Source organism: Benincasa hispida, chromosome 1, assembly GCF_009727055.1.
Source record: "Benincasa hispida cultivar B227 chromosome 1, ASM972705v1, whole genome shotgun sequence".
Classification (NCBI taxonomy): domain Eukaryota; kingdom Viridiplantae; phylum Streptophyta; class Magnoliopsida; order Cucurbitales; family Cucurbitaceae; genus Benincasa; species Benincasa hispida.
Genome location: NC_052349.1, coordinates 32,388,329 through 32,407,502, shown reverse-complemented (window position 1 = coordinate 32,407,502; position 19,174 = coordinate 32,388,329). Strand labels below are relative to the sequence as shown.

Sequence of the window (19,174 nt, the reverse complement as noted above, 5' to 3'; positions counted from 1 at the left end):
AGTTTAATTCTTGGAGGATTTCTTGTGGCTACTTAGGCTACATCACAAGTTGCAGATCTTAATCCATCCCTCATCAAAGGGAACCTTCACCTCCTTGTAAAAAGCCTTAGAAATCCACTGTTCGAATTTTATCTTTAAGTTTACAACCTTGGAACCGGCCTTTGATGTTGCAAAGAGTTTGTCCTTGTTCTTTCTTTTCCACTGCAGGGATGGCTTTGTTTGGTTGCAGAGAACTAATCGATCCAAAGTAGGTAACCTCTCTTCAAATAGCAACGAGGATATCGAACCAATCATCATGTAAGTTTTCTCCGTAAATAATGATGGCTTTGTCGGGGTAGAAATCAGCAAGCTTGAAAGAAGAGGGAGGGGGGATTCTTATATGTGGCCTCTGTAGGAGTGGTGTGAAGAGGGTCATAGGTGCCAAAACAGAGTTTTTTGGAACTTGTATGAAATCATGATATAAATGGTTGGTGGTGGTGGCGGATTGGTTTCCTTAATAAGAGAGATGAAATTAATCCATCCATTCCCAGGGAGGAGGATTTTATTTAACCCTCCAGTAATGTCAAGCTTCATGATATCTGCTCCTTTCTGGGTGGTGATCTTTCCTACCCATTAGTCATATTCATCCATGTGGCTTTTCTGAAATAATTCCTGGTTGAGCGGGGTGTTGACTATTGAAGTGAAACTTGAGTTCAGCCATGGGCGAGTCCCTTTCTTCAAGGAAAGAGTGAAGGACCAGTCTTTCCAAGATTCAGTGATGCACAAACCACTCTCAAAATCTATGGAGAAAGTTTTTCTGTTGATGGTGAAGGATGGAAGGAGTGAGGAAGATCGGCAAGTCATGCCATTGAACAAGACTAAGCTAAAAAGGGTGGAGGGAAGGAGAGAACAGAGAGAGCCATGAGAACCCCCGTTTTTCTGGATATTTTGGCCAAAGAAAATGAGTCTTTAATGATGTGGAAAAATCGAGCATCAGCTATGAGATAACCTAATCCTTTACTTGTTTTCTAGGCTCTCAATTCTAAAACTTTTGAAATTACTCTTAGAATTTTGTTTACTTTTTCTTTTTTTTAAAAAAAAAAAAAAAATTATTTATTTATGAACAACTTTCATTGAGAAAAAAATGAAAGAATAGGACATACAAAAAAGACAAGCCCACCAAAACATCTCTGCTAAAGGAAGGGGTACCAACTAAGTAAAATGTTACCAAGCGAATAGCTACAAAAAAAGCTTCGAAATCGAAGTCGAAAGGGACACATGAAATCTCACTAAGGACCAAACCTCACATGGGTTCCTATCCCTACCTCTACCTCTGAACAAGAATTCCGTTTACTAATTGGTGATTCTGTTTCTAACTCTATGAAGCCTCCCATTTCTTTTTTTTTTTTTAAAAAAAAAGGAAAGACTACTCATTAATATAATGAGGAGTCTAAAACTCAAAGTACATCAGAGGAAACAAAATAAAAACTTCAAACTAGCCAATACTAGGCTAGAAACAAAATTTATCAAAAAGATTAAATACTGGAGAAAAATTAAAGACATTCCAATTGAATACATATCTGAAGATGAACACATATTCTATATGCCTTAACTCAAACAAGGCAAAACCAATAGAAGAAGATCTTTCACCGCAATAGCTCACCAAGATTAATCTTGAAATTCTGAGGAATCAATCCACTGAATCATATTCAGTTTCTTATATAACAAAAAGCTATTAACTTCTCCCATCTATTTATCGCCTTTTCATGACAGTAAAGCAAATTCTACTAATTAAAAGAAAAAGGCACTTCCAAGAAGTTTGACATGAATGCATCTGGCCCTCACCGAACTTATTTAAGGTTGAATGTAACATTTATGGAAACCTCTCAACATCAACGAATTTTACATTAGGAAGGAAAATCTCCTATGATAAGAATCGAAAAATGCATTTGAAAACCAGTGACACGTTTGCAGTTCAACCAACCAGATTCAAGTAATTGTCAAAGATCACAAGTGAAAGATTGTACCTTATCATGTACATCACCGAACTGCTCAAGAAATATGATCTGCAGAACTGCTGTGCAGCCCTAGCTCCTTTCTGCAAAAATAATAATCTCATGATATAATATCAATCGATGTGGAGATATCAATTGAGGATAGCTTTATTTTGCTCAGAGGCTCAGATATTAGGAAAATAATAGGCTGGAAGCCCGCTAAGAGATCTACTCTTAGCTTATAAACTAGGGTTGTATTCTTCAGAATGAACATAAAAATTATCAACAGTGGATTATGCCAATTTCTTGTAGTGATCAACACATTTGAGTCACCGAAGAAGCCAGAAAAAAAAAATGTCAACTTTAACTTCATCAATATGCTTTCAAGCTAAGGTTGAATGAGTAGAGTTGACATGAGAGTTCACATAATGAGGGACAGAGTACAAGATATCTAACCTGATGCAAAATTTTTTCCCATTTCTTGTATGCAGTCACCATAATCAGGTGGTCAGATTGCTTGTCATTGCCACATGACTCACCCAAACCATGTCCATCATCAGTCAAAAGAGCCAATTTAGCTCGTTCAACATTCTGCTTCTGAAAAGTATTGAAACACTTATTTATTTTGTGAATGTTTACAGTTGAACAGACAAGTTAGGAGAACGTCAAGGAATTCAGTAACCACAGACAATTGGACCTCATCTTTTGGATAAACAAATGGAGATTTGTAGCTCAGAAATGCTGAAATTGAGAGGATGGAAGACAAGCAACCAAAAATTCCACCATATAGCATCATCTGCAGTCGGAATAAATTACAGTGAGCCAAGCCTAACTTTCATCCTGCAGAGGATGTATGCGTCAACAAGCACATGACATGCATCAGCAGACAGAGACAGGTCAAATAGAGAAATAGAGAACTAAGCAGGAAGGAAAATCAACAGCGTGCTTTAACGAGTTACTTCCTACAAATTGTGTACAGCCTCCGAAATATATTCCAGCTTATACACTTCCAGGAGTTCACTGATGCCAAGGCTCTCTCTAGATCTCCCTTACTTTTATATGAAGGATACAAAAAGTTGGAAAAACTTCCCAAAGGGAAAAAAGCCAACCACCAAACAAAGGCCAAAACAGAAGCCACCAAAACCAACTAAAAACCCACCAACATTACAAAAGAAACTAAGCAGTAAAGAAATCAACTAAAAAACTACCACCTAGAAAGCCAGAACCACTCAAACCAAGAAGCAAAGCAGCTGCAAAAATAATCCAAAAAGAACAGATCTAAGAGCTTATAGCCCTTTTACAGCTTGAATCTACAAATTGCTCTAAGAGCTTTATAAAAACACAAGAAATGGAGCGAGGTAATCTGGCAAGTCCATTTCATTTAGATATATAAAAAAATGTAGGATTTATCATTTCAGGCTTCTGGTTGTTTAGGAGGAGATACTTGTTTATCGTTAGGTTCTTCTCATTTATTAATTCTCTCTTTGGTCTATTTCCTTTGGTTAGCCACTTTTACTTAGCTGGTTTTCAGGCTTTTCTATGTCCTTTTGAAGGTTGTTTCATTGAACATTTTGTATCGTTTAATCTAGGGTGAAACACACTTTTGGTCTTTGCTATTTGGTCTTTAAGGTGTTTGGCCCTGAGGATTGAATTTGATTTTTAGTTAGTCCGTATCGGAATGGAGGCCCTAGGCTTGAATTCCTATATTGTAAGTTATTTTTCACATTTCCAGTTGTTGATTCTTTCTATAAATTTTTGAGCCCACAAATGAGGGAGTGTAATGCCCTAGGCCAAGGATTTGGAATCCGGATTCGGTGCTTCATGGCCCGGACATTCCCATGCGTCTCCTGTGACCTGGCAACGTCATCCTTGCTTGTCTTGAACTATTTCTAAGAGTGAAGACTACAATCCCTCACAAACCGACACGGATCCTTTCAACATGCTTTGTCCTCACTTACATGCATCATAGGAAAATTTCCATGAGATCATCCAACATAGGATTGCTCCAAACGAGGCACACATAACTTTAGAGTTCTTATGATTGAGCCACTAAAAAGGAAGGTGCACTTTGTTGGTGTAAGTAGTAACTTTCAATTTTTTTAAGCCTTTCTTAACCATATTTTCTGTTGGTTGTAAAAAAAGATAATTAGGTATAAAGTCATAAATGATTTTATTTTTGTTCTTTTTTATAATTCTTTCCTTTCGTGTATAATTTCCTTTTATGTATTAAGCTTTTCTTCTATATATGAAGGCTATGTATCTTACAAGTGTAGTATTGGAAAAAAGAATGTTATATTCTATTCAAAATTACATGGTATTAGAGCACCAAATGTTTTGAAACCCTAAAAATCCTAATGTTTTAAACCCTAAAAAACCTAGTGACAAAGCCGCTGCTGCCAGTCTCCAATGTTTGCTGCCACTGTCGGTAGATTGGATCTCTGTCAGGCAGTGCATCTCAGCCTCGGGTCGCTTGATTTCCCTCGATTCAGTGTGTTTTTTCTGGATTTCGTTGACATTCACAAGCCATCTTCGACGACCATCCAACTTTTGCCACCGACCAGACCACACATGCCTTGCTCATCTGTTTGTTAGCGTGAATCATCGTGACGCCCAAACCTGACCAATCCAGCTACCCATTCGAACACCCTCTGATGTCCAGATCATGAAGTTCCCTGTTTTTTGCACATGACAACCAGATTCATAAGCTGCCCTGTCCTTCCAGCTCAACGTTCTTCGCCAGATCTGTGACAGCTGGTTGATTCACTCGCCCATTGTGTTGATTGAAAGAGGACTATCATTATTACACTCTAGGGAACCAACTTTGGGCTCTGATAACCACCTCCGATGGCAACTCCGACAAACCACCTCCGATGACAATTCCGACGACCACCTTTGCGTGACCAACTCTGACGATCAATTTCGGGCTTCGAAAATCACCTCCGATGACAACTCTAGTGACCCAGCTTCGACGATCACCTTCACACAACCAACTCTGACGACCAATTTCAGGCTCTAACAACTACCTTTGACAACAAACTCCGATGACCAACTCCAACAACCACCTCCGATTACAGACTCCGACGAAAATCACCTTTGATGATCAACTTTGATGACCACCTTCAAACGAGCAACCCCGACGACCAACTCCGAGCTTCAACAACCACCTCCGACGATAAACTCCGACAACCCACTCCAATACCACCTTCATGCGACCAACTTCGAGCTCCAACAACCACCTCCGACCTGTCTCTTATACACATCTAGATGTGTATAAGAGACAGAACCACCACCGATGACAAACTCCGACGACCAATTCCAATACCACCTTCATGCGACCAACTTTAGGCTTTGGCAACCACCTCCGACAACCACTTCGTAGGCTCCGACAACCACCTCCAACTACAAACTCCAACGAAAACCGCCTTCGATGACCACCTTCGAGCGAGCAACTCCTACAACCAAATCTGGGCTTCGACAACCACCTCTGACGACAAACTCCAACGACCAACTCCAATACCACCTTCATGCGACCAACTTCAGGCTCTGACAATCACCTCTGACAACAAACTCCAATGACCAACTCCGACAACCACCTCAACCTACTTCCAACAGAAATCACCTTCGATGACCACCTTCGAGAAAGCAACTCCGATGACCAAATCCGAGCTTCGACAACCATCTCTGACGACAAACTTCAACAACCAACTCCAATACCACTTTCATGCGACTAACTTCGAGCTCCAACAACCACCTCAGACTACAAACTCTGGCAAAAATCATCATTGATGGTCAATTTCGACGACCACCTTCGTGCAACAAAAACCATCTCCGACGATCAACTCCAATACCACTTTCATGAGACCAACTCTGTCTCTTATACACATCTAGATGTGTATAAGAGACAGACTTTAGGCTTTGGCAACCACCTCCGACAACCACTTCGTAGGCTCCGACAACCACCTCCAACTACAAACTCCAACGAAAACCGCCTTCGATGACCACCTTCGAGCGAGCAACTCCTACAACCAACTTTGGGCTTCGACAACCACCTCCAACGACAAGCTCCAGCAACCAATTCCAATACCATCTTCATGCAATCAACTTCGACTCCAACCACCACCTCCGACTACAAGCTCCGACGAAAATCATCTCCAATAATCAACTTCGACGACCACCTTTGCGCAACCAACTCAAGGCTCCGAAAACCACATTGAATGATAAACTTCGACGACCAACTCCAATACCACCATCATGCGACCAACTTCAGGCTCCAACCACCACCTCCGACTACAAGCTCCAGCGAAAATCATCTTTGATAATTAACTTCAACAACCATTTCTGACTATTATAAGGCTGATGATTGTTAAAGTATGTTTTAGGATTGCTGATTATATAAAAAATAGTATTTTATCCACATAAAGTGCAATATTGATACAAAGATATATGTAAAACATATTTTTATTTAAGTGAATTCACATATCAAATGAGTGTTAAGAATATTTGGAAAAGTATGTATTTAGTTGAAAATTATGTAACGTATAACAAAAAAGAAAACCATAAAATGGAGATTTTTTTCTTGGAACATTTTGTAGCAAGAATTAGTGAAAAATAGAGATTTGTTCTCCGTGGTCCACCAAATTTGGAGGAATTGAAAGTGAAATTGTTGAAATGTGGTGGCATTCCATTGACTGCTAAGAAGATGGGGGAGATTCAATTAAAAAAGATTCACGACAGATTAAAAATACAAAGCAACAACAGGAAGAAAAAGAAGGAAAAGAAAGAAGAAAGATGAAATTCATGGAAAAAAATTAGGAATCAAAAGTTTTAATCTCTCTTTGATTTCTCATTTTATTTAACAATATTTCTGCAGAAAATGTAGTGGGTTAATTGTTGTTTATTACGCAAAAAAGAAAGAGAAAAAGAAAAGCTTTAAAAATTAAAAGAAAAAATTGCAATCCATATTTTATTAAAAAAAAGATGAGTAGAATTATTGAATAAAAAGTTTCAACACAAAAATAGTAATAATAAAAGCATATTATTTAGAGTTCAAAATATTGCACTAGATACCTCAGATATATGAACTCAACTCTGCACCCCAAACACAGACATATGAACTCCAGACATCATATCTCAACTCAGCACCCCAAATAGGCCTAAAGGAGTTTACTGTTCTTATTTAAATTGTGAAAATTGCATCTTCGCAAAAAGTCATCGCTCCTCCTTTTCACCAAAACCTTATCTTCAAAACCATTTTACTTAATTCACAATGAGGTTTGGGGTCCTTTTAAAATTGTAACCCATAGTCGAAAACATTGGTTTGTGACTTCCATTGATGATCATACTAGCTTGTCTTGGGTCAATTAACAAAAAAAAATTGAAGTGAAGGATGTTTCCTCGTGTTTTTATAATATGATTGAAACCCAATTTTCAACAAAAATAGGTATTTTACATTTAGATAATAGCATTGAATGTTTCCACGAACAGCTGAGTGAGTTTTTTTAAATAAAGGCATTGTTCACCAATCCACTTATTGAGACACCCCTCAACAAAATGGTACTGCAGAATATAAAAATAGACATTTACTAGAGGTTACTCAGGCAATAATGATTATTATGAATGTTCCTAAATACTTGTGGAGGGGAAGTAATTCTCACAACTACCTACTTAATAAATCGAATGCCTTCTAAAGTTTTGAATTTTAAAACTCCACTTGCTGTTTTGAAAGATTTTTTTTTCCAACTACTCATTTGTCCAATGATTTACCTATTACAGTTTTTGGGTGTATTTGCTATATGCATCTTCCTAATCATTTTCAATCAAAATTAGATCTTAGAGCTATTAAATGTATTTTCCTAGGCTATGCTTCTAGCAAAAAGGGGTACATATGGTTCGATCCTCGAAACAAAAAAAAAAAATTATGTGAGTATGAATGTGTCGTTTTTGGAAAATCAATTTTTTTCACCCAGAATAAACACCAAATTTAAAGGACGATAATTTTTGAGACGTATCTGTTTCTCTTCCAAATGTTATTTGACTTAGTCTTGCTAGTTCTTCAATGCCAAGTATAGAATCTTCTAATTCAGGGGGAGAATTACTACAAAAAGATTCTAATGATCTGAATCCTAAGTTTAACGTTTATGCTAAAAAAAGGTTCAATCAACTGAACAAGGACCAAATAGCTAACTCGTCACAAATCCAATCTCATACTTCAAGGGATGATTTTGAAATTCCAAGTAACCAATCTTCCACTTTTGTTTCACCTGTTGTCATTGAAAATACCTTGTTCAATCTCCCTCCAACCATGGAAACTGTCTTACCCATTGCCTATGATCTTGATATCCCTATTGCTTTGAGAAAATGTACTAGAACATGCATTAAATATCCCATTATAAATTATATCTCGTACCAAAATTTGTCAGATAATCATAAAGCTTTCACCTCTAGGATAGACAACTTATTTGTCCCAAGGAATATACAAGAAGCGTTAGATCATCCAAATTGGAAACTAGCTGTTATAAAGAGATGAATGCTGAAAGATAAGAAAATGGTGAGGTGTTAATGGGTTTTTACCTAATACTAATGGCAAGGTTGAAAGATATAAAGCAAGGCTACTTGCAAAAGGATTCACTCAAACCTATGGGATCGATTATCTAGAATCTTTTTCTCCACTTGCTAAAATTAATTCCATTAGAGTATTATTATCTCTTGCAGCAAATTTTGATTGGCCCCTTCACCAGCTCAATGTAAAAAATGTCTTTCTCAATGGTGGCCTTGAAGAAGAAGGTTTATGAGCTTGCCATTGGGATTTGAAATTGACCTTGGGAAGAACAAAGTATGTCGACTAAAGAAGTCTCTATATGATCTTTTACAAGCATTTTTTACAAGCATTCTGCAAATAACAAAACTGCGATATTGATAGTATATATCGATGATGTTCTTACAGGTGATGACGAAATAAAATTGACAACTTTAAAAGAAAAACTTGCAAGTATGTTTCAGATCAAGGACCTAGGAACGTTAGAGTACTTTCAAGGAATGGAATTTGCAAGATCTAAAAAAGGTATCTTTGTGAACCAAAAAAAAATATATTATTCGATTTACTTACATGGGTGCAAGGTAGCTAAGATACCTATTGAACTAAATTTGAAATTGGAAGCTGCAAAAGATGAAGAAATAAAGGATAAGGAATGGTACCAAAGACAGGTGGGAAGACTCATCTATTTGTCCCATACACGTCCAAATACTGCCTTTGTAATAAACATGGTAAGTCAATTCATGCACTCACTAGGATCAATTCATTTTGAAACAACATATAGAATCTTGAGATATTTAAAGGGAACTCCGAAAAAAGGCATACAGTTTAAAAAGCACAACCATCTCCAAGTTGAAGTTTATACTGATGCTGATTGGGCAGGAAGTAGTACGGATAGAAGGTTTACTTCAGGTTATTGTTCATTTGTTGGCGATAACTTAGTCACTTGACGTAGTAAAAAGCAAAATGTGGGTGGCCAGAAGTAGTACTAAAGTAAAGTTTAGAGCTCTAGCTCATGGCATATGTGAAGAAATATGGATAAAAAGATCCCCAAAAGAATTGAAGGTCTCTCAAAAGACACCTATACGCGTATACTGTGACAACAAAGCTACTATTTCTATAGCCTATAATCCAGTTCTACATGATAAGACAAAACATAATGAAATCGATACACTTCATACGAGAAACTTGAAACTCGTGTGATTTGTGTTCCGTATCTTCCGAGCACAAAACAAATTGTTTTAGAAAGAGAGCAACACAAGGAAGCATTAAGCCTAGCAGCCTCAAACCGAGCAGACCAAAGAGTTACCTTGTTATGGAACACTCTTTGATTTCTTTCAAACCAAAGTTCAACGAGCAAAGCTTTCACTACATTAATCCACAACAGAACAAATTGTTGATGTGTTGATTAAAGACTACCAAAGTACAGTTTAATAGAATGGTTTCCAAGTTGGCAATGGAAGATATATTTACACTAGCTTGGGGGGGAGTGTTGGTTGTAAATAAGATAATTAGGTGTAAAGTAATAAATGATTTTATTTTATTCTCTTTATAATTCTTTCCTTTCATGTATTATTTCCTTTTATGTACTAAGCATTTCTCCGATATAAGTGTAGTATTGGAGAAAAAGAATATTATATTCCATTCAAAATTACACTTTCATATCCTCAAGTTCCCTCTCATTCAAATGTGATCTCAATTCATTCTTGTTTCCCTTATAAACTCGGGGCGTTATGCTTTAGTATTATTAGATTCTGGCTCGTCACATTCGTTTATATTATCAGTATTTGTGAGACATACTAGGTTAGAAATAGAACCTTTACAATATATTCGGTCAGTTTCTATTCTATCTAGAGATATTATATTAGCAAATGAAAAAGTAAAAGCATACCAGATGGTATCAGAGCGGAACTACTCCCAGTAAGATGCGGTTCAAGGATGAACCAAGCAAAAGAGTTTAGGAGAGGGACATGAATGAACTGAGATCACATCCAAATGAAAGAGATCCTGAGGATATGAAAATATGGTTAAGAAAGACACAAAATAATATGAAAGTTACTACCTATACCAACAAGGTGCACCTTTCTTTTCGGTGGCTTAATCATAGGAACTATATAGTTAAGCATGCTTCGCTTGGAGTAATACTATGATGGGTGACCTTCTGGGAATTTCCCAAGGATGCATGTAAGGGAGGACAAAGCATGCTAAAAGGGCCCATGTCGGTTTGTGGGGATAATCTTCAATCTTAGAAGCATTCAAAACAAACAAGGATAACTTTATCAGGTTGTAGAGGATGCAGGGGAATACCAGGGCCATCGGGTGCTGAATCTTGGGCCTAGGGCGTTACAGGGAGAATGTTAAAGGTATTGATATAAATAAATTTAGCCTAACCAATTAGTTTAAGTTTTGGGTTTCGTGGTGATTTAACAATATCAAAAATGGAGAAAAAGAAGATTTGACTCCTACCTCCTATCAACAAATTAACGATCCTAGTCTATTTGTTCACTGGCAAGGTTGAGATTTTTTTGGTGGAAGTGCCATATGGTATTTTCGGTCAAGTATCTGGCAAATATGTTTGGTTTCCACCCAGATCCATTGGTATCTTAAGTTTTGGTGGAGGCATTTTTTTCCTTAGATTTGATTGTTTGTTTGCAACTATCCTTCACCATTAGGCTGTTCATTTTCTCATTAGATTGTCCTTCTACAGTGAGGGCATTGTTGGCTTCTAAAATTTGAACTAGTCTGTTCCTTTACTCCTTAGTGGTTGGATTGCTCAAGTCTTGAGTTCTTAATAGACCCTAACATTCAATGAGATGATTTTTCATCTAACAACAATACCTATCTCCCTCTACCTCCAGCTTTCCATCGAAATCAACCCAGGAAACTAATTATTTAGTTCATAGAGCCCCTTAAGTTGAAAAAACTCAACACTTTTTACTGATCTTGAACTTAAAATCATTAACAAGAGACAAAAACTCCAGCAAACAAGCCCTAACTCCATTTTTCACAAAAATTTAATCAAGATTCCCCATTCCTAGAAAGTACTTGAAACTTATCATGCTTTTAGATTAGACAAGCAACTCCCCAACAACACAAGCCCCAAATCCATTTTTTACAAGAATTCAGTCAAGATTCTCCACTCCTAAAAGACTGAGATAGTCAATATGTATTTGGTTTGTTCATTTTCTACTACATATTCAGAATAGTTTTTTTAAAAAGAGTTCTTTCTCTCTACTCAAAATTATTCATCTACGTTGAACCTTGAGGATCCCACATTGGAAAAATCGGGAGACTTCACAATATTTATAAAATAGATGGGCTACTCCCCTCATTGTCAATTGGTTTTGATATGGAACCCATGTTATTTAATATGGTATCAAAACCCATTGAGCCCATACGGGCTTTCAATCCTTAAAAATATTGAGTTCTCATCTAAGAATGGTGAACCCAAAAGATGCACCATCTTAAGGGGCAATGTTGAGGATCCCATGATGAAAAAAAAATCAAAGGATCTCACCATCTTTATAATATAGATGGGTTACTCCTCTCATTACCAATTGGTCTGAGATGGAACCCCATATCTAATAATATATACTACAAAAGGATAAATTATTGAATGCATACCTTCCCAATCAATACGTCAACAGGTAATTTTGCTAAATGTTGTCCAAGAGGAGTCAATTCTTCATTGCCTTCAAGAGCCCCCACCTAAAAATTTGATGATTGGGAGCACAGGATATCAGTATTCTCCGGCACATAAATATTACATTATGCTAAATAAGGGGAAAAAGTCATATTTGTGCACAGGAATGCATTAATGAAGTATTTTAAAACAAGTTTACAACAAAGTAAGCGAACTATCTTTTGAGTCTCATTCCTCAGAAACATCATCCTCATGTGTATGGTTTTGCTCAGAATAGGGGCTGGATTCCGTGGCTTAATGTAATGGAATGCTATTTTTTTGAGAATCTTGGTGAGAAGGAAATGAAAGTTGGTTAGAATGCAAAAGAATTTTTTTTTTTTTAAGATAAGAACACCCTTTTTATGTTTTTTTATGGGATTATGCTCAGCTTTATGCTTCTTGGTGGTGTCATTGTTTTAATGTTTCCTTTTGTAATTATCCTCTTCCTTGATAATACATCCCTCTTGTTTCTTGTTAAAAAAAAAAAAAAAAAAAAGAAAAGAAAAAAGAATGAGGCATGTAGGTATATGCTATGAAAAATCTTAGTTCTTGATAGGAAATAATACCATATTAGTCCAAATTAAGCTAACCCAATTCAGACTATATATTATCCAGCAATCCCAAATCAAATTTGAATTTCAACACAGCAGAATAAACAATTTGAAATTCTCAGGCTTAAAAGAATATATAAATAATCTAAGCTTCAAGCAACAAGAACAATCCTAAATCAAGTTCAAGGGAAGAGAGATGACACCAACTTCTATTGGTTCACTTAGTGTGGACTACATCCGGTTCTCTGCTACCGATGGAGGTTCTACTACAAATGATTCGGAGAAAAACCCAAGAGTTTACAACACTCAAAGAATAATCTCTTTTTTCTCTCTCAAAAAAAAAATCTCATGAATCACTCTTACAATTGCATTCAAACTCTTTAATGGAAGAAAAACAAACACACAAATAACACCAAAGAAAACACCTCAAATTAGTAAGGTTTTCTTCTTCTTCTTCAGCAAAATAATACCCTCGGCAGAGAGTAAAATGCTACTGCCCTCTGCTCGTTTTTCTCTGATTTTCTCCCTGCCCTCTGCTCCTTTTTCTCTCATTTTTTTTTTTTCACACACATTCAGCAAAACCACCCACAAAAGAAAACCCATGAAGCAGTTACTAATTTTTCAGTTACTGAAGTATTGGGCCTTTGCTGATTCGGGCTCCAATTTCTTAACAGTTCTTTCACAGGATTCACTTAGATCAATAATTCCAAACATTTGTGCACTTATCCCCTTTTTACGATATTTCCGATTGGATATCATTTTGTTAATTCAGGACTAGGAAGGTCCTGTCCATCTCCATGTACATTTCATCTTATCAATGAACTTGATTCATATTAAACATATTGGCTTTTGAGTTGTATCTTTAACATTTAGCTTCTAACTTTAAGGCAGCCCAACTTGGAACATGAAATCCTGCCTTTCATTATAAAATGTGAATCAAATAACGACGCATGATAGGAAATATGTATACATCAGCCAACAGGAAATAAATAATGGCGATAAAGATAGTTGGTACCTCATATAATGATGATATTGCTGATGCCATAGCCTCTTCTCTAGGAGGTTCCAAAGCCTGAAAGAAAAACAATTATTTGGCTACTGTAACCTATAGACAATATCATCAAGGGAGTTGGAGATACCAGAATACTCACCTTTGATAAAAACGGCCTTATATAACCTAGAGAAAGTAATTTAATCTGTAAACATAACTCCACTAAGGGCATCCGATGCATCTCAGGGACCTATGATCATAAAGAAGAATCACAAAATAGCTAAGAAAAATGACATCCATAGGAGCACAAGTTGATAACAGCGATGGAAATTTTAAAAGAAAACTTCACTGCAGACAAATACCTGAAAAGGGCGCATGAGGTTTTCATATCTGTGACGTGTGTACAAACAAAAGCAAGTACCAGGTCTCACACGTCCAGCTCTTCCTCGCCGCTGCCTAGCATTTGCTTGAGAAATCCAATCCTCAACCATGCTTGATAATTTCTACATGTGACCGATTCAAAGACAATAATCAACAAAAGACTAGAATAATATGGAAAAAACCAAATAACTTCATGGTAAATGCAGCATCAATTTTTTTTAATCTTTTATTAGGAAAAGGAATTATTTAATGCTATCTTGAACTGATAGTTCTACCATTCCCACCAAACCAATTATCTTTTTAATCTTATTTTTAACAGAAATGACTTTTTATCTCTCCCGTATATTTTGGTTTACCACTAGATTTAACAATATCAACATGTTCTCTTGTTCCTTTTGAAGACTAGATTAGCTCTCAAGTATTTGTAGTTAGATCACATACTCTAATTGTATTATAAGTTCATATGATTGAGAAAAAATCAATACAGATTCATATTTTTCCCTTTACTAAAAATCCTCGTAGGTTGCCTTATAAGAATCCAGCTTGCCAAAGGCTTCCTTTGTTGCCACTGGGCACCAACTCAAGACAAAATCAAGAGAAGTTGTTTTCAAGGTCTTCTTCAAACTTTTCTTTATGGAAAACCAGAAGATTCTATTCTACTTCAAAATTTCATGTCTTAGTTTCCGTGGCTTACCAACTAAACAGTACTGTGTAAAGTTTGCCTTTTATTTAGTTCTTTAGCTTGTCAATCACCTCATAGTGAATAGCAAAATAGCAATCAGATGATTCTTTTTTTAACATGAAACGAGAAAATTTTATTGAAATAATGAAAAGAGACTAGTCCTCAAAAATATAAACCTCCACCGAGGGAAAGAACAACAATTCAAACAAAATCAAAATCACCCCAAGAAAAACAAAAATAATAATCCAAACAAAACACCAAAAATAAAGGCCAAGAACATAGAGCTCTGAGCAAAAGAGACTTGAAGGAAGTAGGAGCCAAGGAAAACTAAAAGAACAAAGGTCTTCTAGGTTAATAAAAAATAAAAAAATAAAAAATAAAAAAAAAAACCCAACTGCGTTAAACTCCAAGCCGCCAAAATAAAAGGCCCATAGATTTCTCAAAATCGCAAATATAGACAAATTTGTGAATAAATATATATAGGCAGAATGCCACAACCACCCAATTTCAACTATGGTTATGGTAATACAAGAAGAGTATGACCTTCTGAGGATTGTAACGGTTTTCTTTATGCCTTCCACTGTCTATCACATAAACCACATCATCAATCGTAATACTGGTCTCTGCAATATTCGTGGCTATTATAACCTGAATTCCAAGATATTTCATAATCATCAAAATAACACCATAGATGGAAAACATTAAGGAGCAAAAGAAAAGCTGGGTCGAATCAAGTACAGAAGTAGAAGAATAGGCAAAACTGAACAAATAGCATTCCAGCTAAATTATGCAGCTCTAAATTAGAGAATTAGTTCAAGATTATTTCCTTGTACATAGTAATTTGTTCTTTCCATATAGGATTAGATGGATAACTTAATTTTAGCACATTAATTGATAATCCTCTTGTATATATTGAGCATTTCTCAATCACTCACAGAATAAGAAAACATCTTCTCTTATACCTAGCTTGAGGACAACAGTCCTACCGGAAGTCTAAATCATATAGCATTCTCGTGTGAATATATGCAGGTATAAAAAAAACTAGGGGTGCATATAGAATTCTAGAAACCAATCAAACCGATGAATGTCAGTTGGTTTCAACCCACATCTTGGTTAGAGCAACATGAAAGAGCCAAATTGGCCTAATGATATTCATATTTTATATAGTACAAAAAAAGCATGGAGGTCTTGGTTTTGGTGATCTAGAAAACCAAAATGTGGCTTAGTTGGTGAAATGGGAATGGCGGTTTATGCATGATAAAGAAGCTTATTGGTGTAGGGTAATAAAGAGTATTCATGGGAGTGATCACTTTGAATGGTACACGGCTGGAAAAGAAGGAAGAAAACTCAGAAATCCTTGGATTACAATATCTTGTGCCTGGCAACAAGTTGCAAGGTTTGCATCCTTTAATCTTGGCAATGGCTCTAGAATTTCCTTTTTCTATGACAGTTGGTTGAACTCTTCTCCTTGAGTGCTTTGTTTCCAAGATTATTCATAATACATTCACTCCTAATGGCTCGGTTTTTCATCATTGGGATCCAATTACTTTATCATGGTCAATCAACTTTTAGAAGGAAAAGATGAAGAGATAAAGAGATGTTGGATTTTCAGAATCTATTGCTACTATTAGAAGGAAAGAGGATAGTTTTGAAAGACAGGACGGTAGATATTGGTCTTTAGATGCTTCAAGTGTGTTTTCGATGAAGTCATTATTCAAGCATTTAAACTCTTCTTCCCCAATGGATGGTAAGTTGCACAAAAACTTATGGCATTCAAGCTGTCCAAGGAGAATCAATATAATAATCTGGGTAATGAATTTTGGATCTCTCAATTGTTCCCTTGCTATTCAAAGGAAGCTGCCAACTCACACTCTCTTGCCATCAATTTGCCCCGTGTATGGAAAATTCTGAAGACAGCCAGCATTTATTCTTTGATTGCCAATCTTCTTTGAAAATCTGAAGGAAGTTGTTTGCAACATTTAATCTACAATTGGTTTTTTCAATGGTTTTAAGGAGAATGTGACTCAGATTATAATTGGTCATTCTTTAAAAGCTCACACTTCTATTGTGGATTAATGCTGTCAAAGCAGCTTTGTCAGAAATCTGGTTTGAGAGAAATAAGCATACAAATCGCTTCAATGGTTTGATAGTTTTTGAGATTGCTCAAGTCAAAGCTTCTTCTTGGTGCTCCCTTTCTAGGAAATTCTTTGATTATTTAGTTCAAGATATTTGTCTTAATTGGAATGCTTTCATTCAATCAATGTAATCATGTCTCTACGACATTTAGTTTTATTGGATTGTCATATTTTGTTTTGCGATGTGATGAGGGTGCTACGGGTGTGTTAACCTAGTTGAGATAGTCGGGTGTACCTACTGATCCTTAGTTCTAGTTCTTGTTAGTTCAAGTGTTTCTTTGTAATTCAAACATTAGTCTTTTTTTCATTTCATCAATGAAAAGTGTGTATTATTTTGTGGTGTCTTTGCACCTAGAGGAATAATAGAAAGGGTTGCAGAGAGGAGAGACAATTGAGGAGCTTCTCCATTTGCCTTTTCATGAGAAAGGGTTGTTTCTGTGGTAGGCTGGGGGGTGTATTATTTTGTGGTGTCTTTGCAACAAGAGGAACAATAGAAAGGTTCCAGATGAGAGACGATTGAGGAGTTTCTCCATTTGTCAGAAAGGGTTGTTTCTGTGTTTAATTCAGTTGGGTTGCAAAAAATCATGCATATCATTAATATGATTGATTGTTCTGTAATGTCACAATTTCACTTGCCGCGACCAAGTGAACTTTAGGTCCTCCATTTGACAGAATGCCTACAATAGTCTTGGACAAAATAAAAAATAAAAAATACTTAAAAATAGCCCCTGCATGTTACAAAACTTGCCTTGCGGATGCCATAAGGAGGCCGTAAAAACACCTTTTTCTGATCAGTAGATGCGATGGATGAATGCAAAGGAAGAATCCAATCAGAAGCCTGTCCACCAAATTGGTATGAAGCAGCTAACCTATCATACAACAAGTGAATTTCTGACACTCCCTGTTATGCAACATATGAGGTATTAATTTTCGAAGTAAAGCAAATACAAAAATAATAACATATTAATACAAATACAGAGTAAACAATAATAACTTACTGGCAGGAAAACGAGTATGGCTCCCTCATCAAAAGCTTTATCCACATGAATCACTAAATCTTCAAGAAGATCATAATCAATAACATGTTCGTTTAATCTTTCCTGCACAATAAAATAATTGGATCTTTTATCAGCAGAACTAGAGCTATCTTATGGGTTGACTTCAAAAGAGGAAACAAATAGCTATGAATATCTCATGTTAAAGAAAATTACCAGATTTTTGTGTGTTAACTCACTGTATGATTGATAACAATCTGAATTGTAGTGAGGATTTGTACAGGCTTCAGAAAGCAAAGCATCATCACCCCATCCAGATAATATGAGGTTTTTCTTTCCTCTTCGAGAATTGACTGGAGCGCTCTGAATATTTTCATGATACAAGAGTTGTAAATCTATATAATGGCAATCAAGATAGTCTACGATAGGCAACTGGGAAATTATATCAGAAATGGAGGTTTTACATGCCACAATGTAGTAAAAATCTGATCTGAATCGAGAGTTTAACATCCCTTAAAGTAAACACATGTCAAGGGGCAGGGGGAACTGTGATAATAGATTCTGCTGAAGATACAGCAGGATATAACTGCTTATGATCAGCATTTGATATGTACAATTGACAATCTGCGGCAGATAGTACAGAATGTGTGTTTATTTAATAAAACATGTAATTATACGACACTTTCACAAAGAATGGGATGGGTAATTGCAAATACAGCATAATTTAGATACAATGTAACAAATATAGCCATTAAAATATAATTGCTTGCTAAAAGCAAAAATTAAAACGGACGATGTGGTAAGTTAGCTTAATAGTTTTGGTTATATTCTTTTAAATATTTAGTTTGTTGTTAAATCCACTATAATAGTGTTCTTTAAACGGAAAAAGAAAAAAAAAAAAGAAACGTCAAGAGATGTATTTAAAAACAGGTTATGACTAATATAAATGGATGGTTTCTATAAGTAGAGGGCTAGTCTCTTGTATTACTTATTTAAATCATAATAAGATCCTTTGGGTTAGATTTCTGGGAGAATTCTCTCCTTCCATGTTAGTCCATGAATACCATGACTACAGTTAATCCATATAAAAGTTAAATATTGATTCTAGTCGATCAATGTCTTGGTTTATTGTGGATTTAGGAATATCAATGTCTACCATTTATAATTTTTTATTAAAAAAAAAAAGAAAACCTTACAACATTTGGGTCTCAAGAAAACTTGTAGGAAATTAATTCCTAGGTAGGTGGCCACT

At 35.9% G+C, this 19,174-nt stretch overlaps 1 protein-coding gene across 9 annotated transcripts in view; it reads right to left on the bottom strand.

Moving 5' to 3' along the window:
* The window catches only part of LOC120070220 (DExH-box ATP-dependent RNA helicase DExH7, chloroplastic), a 98,039-nt gene that overhangs the window by 10,653 nt on the left and 68,212 nt on the right, over nt 1-19,174 (bottom strand). For 8 of the 9 annotated variants that reach the window (XM_039022096.1, XM_039022092.1, XM_039022093.1 and 5 more), the window contains 11 exons: nt 18,139-18,285; nt 17,926-18,027; nt 17,676-17,828; nt 15,336-15,440; nt 14,092-14,232; nt 13,890-13,979; nt 13,754-13,810; nt 12,130-12,213; nt 2,671-2,769; nt 2,430-2,570; nt 2,007-2,077 (listed from right to left, as the gene is read on the bottom strand). In XM_039022096.1, the coding sequence (XP_038878024.1) occupies nt 2,007-2,077; nt 2,430-2,570; nt 2,671-2,769; nt 12,130-12,213; nt 13,754-13,810; nt 13,890-13,979; nt 14,092-14,232; nt 15,336-15,440; nt 17,676-17,828; nt 17,926-18,027; nt 18,139-18,285 (1,190 nt within the window). The remainder of the gene's footprint in view (nt 1-2,006; nt 2,078-2,429; nt 2,571-2,670; nt 2,770-12,129; nt 12,214-13,753; nt 13,811-13,889; nt 13,980-14,091; nt 14,233-15,335; nt 15,441-17,675; nt 17,829-17,925; nt 18,028-18,138; nt 18,286-19,174) is intronic. The other variant, XM_039022094.1, reaches the window with a different exon arrangement.